At 32.7% G+C, this 6,323-nt stretch overlaps 1 protein-coding gene across 1 annotated transcript in view; it reads right to left on the reverse strand.

Annotated features, from left to right (window-relative positions):
- Nucleotides 1-5,889, reverse strand: part of LOC129231230 (FERM, ARHGEF and pleckstrin domain-containing protein 2-like) — a 180,488-nt gene extending 174,599 nt beyond the window's left edge. Inside the window, exon 1 of the mRNA XM_054865494.1 lies at nucleotides 5,728-5,889. Coding sequence (XP_054721469.1) covers nucleotides 5,728-5,889 — 162 coding nt within the window. The remainder of the gene's footprint in view (nucleotides 1-5,727) is intronic.
- Between the last annotated feature and the right edge of the window lie 434 nt (nucleotides 5,890-6,323).

Raw genomic sequence — 6,323 nt, forward strand, 5'->3', positions numbered from 1 at the left:
GGCAACCAAATAATCAATTCACCAGACACCAGCAGTGGCAACCATTTGTTTCCTTATTAAAAATAATATCACTATTTAAGCAATTTTCTTGAGTCTCTAGCTCTCTAGTAAGCATTATCTTGATTTTGAACAAATATTTTTTCTTTTTTGATAATTCATAAAGTAACAAAATCAATGATTCTTGACGTTTTTACATCTACTGGCATTTAAAAATAGTGTTTTTACAATACGGATATTTTTGTGTGTTTACAACCTTTTACAATTCCAAATTCCCTAAAAAATAATATTGTCAGCTAACAGAAATTTTCTTACTAATAAATAAACCAAAGCCTGTTGAGTTCTCACATTTGCTTTCTCCTACTTGCAAACTACTCAAAACAATTAGGGGAGCAAGCAAAAAAGTGAAGAAAACCATGCGAAACAGCCATGTCTTGACAAACAATTGAAAGTACACGCGTATCAATGTGCAATACAGAAAAAAGACGTAAAAAATTTGGAGTTAAGCTTTAATTCTTTAAAAATATGGAGAAAACATGAAAAGATGACTTAGGGCAACAATTTGGTTACATGCAAAGGAAAAAAAAAGGTACTGCTTAGAGACGATGCAAAAAAAAATTTCCCGACTTTTCCAGATTTTCCAGGTTATTTTTTAGAAATTTCCAGGTTACTCGCTTCATTCAAAATTAAGTTTAAATAACAATATTTTCAAAATAACTAAAATTGTTTAAAGTAGCAATGCGTAAGAACTGAAACTTTTCACCTAAGGTTAAAAAAAAAAAAAAAAAAAAAATCTTGGAATTCTTTTTTTGCTCAAAATTGATGCCAATAATCATCTTTTTTGTTTTCTTTTGTAAATTAAAAGGATGCTTATACATTAAAATTAAAATTTTCCTTTTCCAGAAAATAATTACTTTTTAAAAATTCATAATTCATTGCCCATTTTATGTTATTTTCAATAGTTTTCATTGGGATAAACATCCAATTCTGTTTTTGGAAATTTACCTACTTCCATCTTGCAAATGACCAAATATGGCAACTAAGTGAAAAATTTAAGTTAATAAGTATATGTTTGAATTTGTAGCATAAAAGTAGCTATAACCAATTAATAATCCTTAAAAAACTACAAGTATGACAAAGTAGTCAGTTTTTAGCACATAGCATCTAAATCAATTAGAATAAAAAATGTTCTAAAGATAAAATTTTGCATTTTTCCAGAAAATAATTATGGATTATCCATTTAAAAAAAGGCACATTTTGCGTTGTTTTCAAGAGTTTGGATTGCAATAAACATCCAATGCCCTTTTCGGAAACCAAGGCACTTAAAAAGTTTTGTGTACTTTCATCTTGGGAATGACCAAATATGGCGGCTACACGAAAAATTAAGAAATAATTTTTTGAATTGGTAGCATGAAAACAATTTTAAAATATTAAATCTTCATGAAACTACAATTCAGTTGAAAAGTTTTTAGCACATTCACGTCCAAGGCAATGAGGAATTAAGAACAACATTTTTAATTTCTCAAGAAAATTACATATTTTTTTTAAAAAGAAACAATTTGCAGCACATTTTACGTTACTTTCATTAGTTTTCATTTAAAGAAAACATCCAATTCGGGTTTGTTTTTGGAAACTTAGGCGTTTAATCATCGTGTCTACTTCAGTCTTGTAAATGACCAAAAATGGTAACTACGTTTCACACGTTGCTAAAAGACTTTCTGACCAAACAACTATTTTCCCCGATCGACCATCGCATCCCAAGTAGCATCAACTCATGGGATTTTGCTCGATCGATCAACGACACCTCCTAATCTCATCACGTAACGCACGCTGATATCGTGATGATCAGAATCCGAGAACCGGTTTTCGATGAGCTGTTTTTTATCGGAAATCTATATCCTTATGATCAAATTTTCCGATTAGAATTTGCCGGTCTAAATTTCATCAGAAAAAGAGATCGCAACAATCAAATTTTCCTATGAAAATTTTCCAAGCTATATTTCATCGAAAAACAAAATCGTAACGATCAAATTTTCTGATGAAAATTTGCCGAGCTACATTTCATTGGAAAAAGATATTGTAACGATCAAATTTTCCGATAAAAATTTGCCAAGTTACATTTCATCGGAAAAAAAGTAGGTTGTTTAAATTTTCCGATAAAAATTTTCCCAATCCAAAATTTTTTGGAAATCTCCCAACTGTTAAGTTTTATTATTCCAATATCTGACGATTGATCAGACGTATGGCTATACGGATCAACATTCAGGGTTGAGAATCGGAGGAAAAATGACTGACACTTTGACCCCAAATCCGACTCCTGGATTTTGGAAAGGTTTACTCTGACTTGCTTCAACATCAATTCAACTTCAACTCCATGATTCCAACCCCGATTACCTCACTGGAATTGCAAACAAAATGAGACTCTGACTCTTGAATGACCTCTCTCCATCTCCAAAACAATTCCACTCCGTTCAATTTGACTCCCAAAATTACCGACTCCGTTTGCGGCCAAAATGAACGACTTTGACTCTTCACTAGCAGGCGGCAAAAGCATATCCCCCCCCCCCCCAATGAATAAAATTCTCACTTTCCGTTCAGAAATCTGTCATGGCCTTACCCCCGATAGATGGCGTCACAAATGATTTCCCATTTAAAACATTATTTTCCTCCTTGGTTAGAACATTTCTTGTCTAGTGGTTAACATACGAAGCTCGTACCCCAGAGGCCGAGGGTTCGATTCCCGGTCAAAGCAATTTAGAGTAACTCGTGAATCACGTTCATCAAAAGTAATAAATTAGAAATTAAATAGATAAGAAATTAAGTTAACAAGTTTTTTAAAAAAAATTAAGACAGTAAATAATTGCCCCAAATGACGGATTCCAAAATGACGTCATCCGATAATACCTCTTCTGAAAATTTTTATAATGGTGGAAGGGTCACGTAGTCATCTAAGATGGCGGACCCCTTTCCCACTGTTGAGTTGTTTTCCTCCTGCTTGTCCCTATATCGCGGCTGTTACTACTTCTCATCATATTTTCATCCTAAATTCATCGCCTCGGAACAGCAGTGCTCGTATATTGCTGCAAATCTCATCGTATTTTCATCCAAAATTCATCTTCTTTGAACAGCACTGCTCGTATATTGCTCCAAATCTCATCGGCATAGGGAGCAAAATTCATTGGATTTCTATTATCGGATTCTACTAGTGCCGATGAGAAACATTGGAGCAATTTCGGATCAAAACTCATCCGATCATCGGCCGATCAAAGTCTGATCGGATTTCGATGAATGGCCGATGATCGCCCGATGAGTTGATGCTACTTGGGATCCTTAGGCTTGTGTTTCCGAAGCAGTAAATTGTCTTCTCCCCTGCTGAGTTTGTGCATAATTCCTGTTCACCCGAGGAATGTTTTTTTTTTTTTGGGGAACTATTGAAGAGCAAAAATGGCGACTGAGGAAGGTTTTTTTTTTTTTTTTTTTTGCTCACTTTTTTTACCGCCAGTGTCATTTTGCCTCAAAAAATTTTAAAAAAATTTCAGGAAACATCAATAAAAATGATTATTTGATCTCATGGTACAAAATTCCCTGGGAAAAAATAGGCAAAAAAAAATTTGGGGGGAAAATTGCAAAATTCCCTGATTTTTCCCTAACATTTTTAACTATATTACCCCTATATCATCAAAACTTTACATATTTCCTGAAGTGTACGAAACCTGTAGGGCGTGTGGTCTCTGCGAACAGCAGAGACTGCTGAACGCCTGTTTGCTATGGATGCGATAAGGTTATTGATGTGACTTTAGAGAATACTGTTCCACTCCTCAAGAAGTGCAATCTCCATGTCTCGAACAGTAACAGGCGTCCTTGATTGCACAGCAATACGTCGTCAAATGTTGTTTTTTTCAGCCAAAAGCAGAGGAGTAGAAAATGATTTCTTACTAATGAAATTGATAATAATTTTAATGTTTTATATCGTATTCGAATAAATAATTGAAGGTTTACTGGGTGAAACTCGTAGTTCCAATTTCGTAAAGTAGTTTTTCATTTGTACAAAATTTCGACAGTGCTATTAGAAAAAACTACATTTCAGCATACAATGAAAATGGTTTTCTGCACAAAAAGGATTCCCTTGAGGCAAATCTAATACTTTTTTATGCTTACATTATGCTTAGTGGTCTGGACGGAGTTAAAGCTTTAAAAAAAAGGAAGAACACCCTTCAATTAACAGTCAGCTTCTCTGAATGATAACTGTAGCCAGCATAAAGGAGTCGAAACACCAAGTAGCATTCCCACTGCATTTATTTTATTACGTGTGTTATCTGTTGTATGTTATGAGTACATGTAATGCGTAATATTAATGTAAATTTGCTATTATGTCGGACAGCCCGAGCTTGCCCTAAGTTTAGATAGTTTATAGCCGAACGCTCTACCGAAAAAACTTATTAATTTAACCAAACAACTAAGTCCAGTGCTTTTAAGCTTTATTTAAAAAAAAAAAAAAAAACACACACAGGTTAATTTTACTTTTTTTTTCTTGCCAAAAGCGACGCAAAAAATTGGAAAATTGTATTAGAACTTTGCTTTAAAAAAAAATTGCATAAGAACTGCAGGCTGCATCAAGGTTTTGAAACAGCAAGGGGCATTTCTGAAAACTTGATTTTTAGACCGTAAGTCTATTTTTCGTTATTAACCAGCCTGATAAGTTTTAAAATGAGGGGGGAATTTCTTCAAGAGATAAGAAAGATCTCGCATACTGACAGAAAAATAATCCACAGAAATAACATATAAGATAAGATATTGAAGGGAAGTGTTTTTATTTTTGAAAATTTTTGCAATTAGTTATTGCAGGCTGCTTAAACCGTTATGGCTTAGATGGCAGCATTTGTTCATCATTTAACAGCATGGTTAAAATACAAAATAATTTGAACTAAATTCTTTTTTAAGCGTAGCTTATCGAATGTAGTAAAAATGTGGTCAGGCTATTTGTTTTTTTGCAAAAAGAAAATTATATATATATATATATATATATTTTACCCTTCAAATTGAGATGGTAATTTTTTTATTTGTACAAAGAGTCAAAAACTCATTAGAAGAATCTATATTTCAATATACGAGTCATATATATATATTCATTCGATACAACGAACAAAAAACCAATCCATTGTAGTCTTAAACCTGATACTTATATTTTCGCTTACATTATGCTTTAATTTTCTTACCGGAGTCAAAGCTTTAAAATAAAAAAAAAAAAAAAGCCTTACAATTAAGAATCAACTTAGCTTCATGTTGCATCAAGTTTTCATAATAGCAAGGAGCATTTCCATCTCATCTATATCCTCAAATTTAACTTTCACAAAGATATTAAATTAGAGTTCAGTGAGGTAAGAGCAGTAACATACTGTTCTGAAAAATTAAGCATTTTTAAGGATTATATGCAACTAAGATAATGTAACTCATCACATCGAAATCATTGCCCGATTTAAATTTCAGGAAGAAGAAAAAATGGAAAAAAATTAAAATCCCATACTTTCATACTCCCTTTCCTCTTTAAGATGTTTCAAAATACTTATACAATACTGACATATCGTATAATAGTAAGATCTCAAGAGAGCCATTTTAAAGAACACACTCTTTTTTTTTTCTGCTATTTGAAAAAAAAAAGGATCACTTGAATATAATGTGTTTGAGACAGCAGAGACTAAATTAAAATATATGTTACAGATGAAAACTCACTTGAATATTAAAAGAAGCTATAGATTCATCAAGAAAATGCACTTGTACGGGAAGTCTTTTGCCTAAACTTCGACCCTCTGGGGATGATGGTGCAGGATACATTCCACTAGGACTGCTGTGAGAATGAGGAAGGGATGCCCCACCTCCACCATGAGATGCCATTTTTAAATGTTCACACCTCCATCCTGTTTTGGTTTAAGAGACCTGTTTAAGAAATCAATATTTAAAAGTATATCTACTATCTACCACTTAATTCAATAGTTCCTACAATTTTTAGACCAAGGGTCCCTTAATGTAGATTACTTTTAACAGCATCTCCAAAACGAATCACTATGGATTTTATTTCAAAGTGGTTGAAATAGAATCTGTAAGACAAACCCAAATTATGTCTTTAAATAATTGTTTCACTGCTTTATAAGATAGGCTAAAAACTTAATTTAAACATTACACTTTGAGGACATTTATTTACTAAAGTTAATAATTGTAAATAACAAAGAATGGTAGAAAGGAAAAATAGAAAAATTGAGCATGTAAAGAAAAAATGTGCAAAGCACAAAAGTAAATACAGTAAAACCCCCCTAATGCGGACACTAACA

Source organism: Uloborus diversus, chromosome 10 (genome assembly GCF_026930045.1).
Source record: "Uloborus diversus isolate 005 chromosome 10, Udiv.v.3.1, whole genome shotgun sequence".
Classification (NCBI taxonomy): Eukaryota; Metazoa; Arthropoda; class Arachnida; order Araneae; family Uloboridae; genus Uloborus; species Uloborus diversus.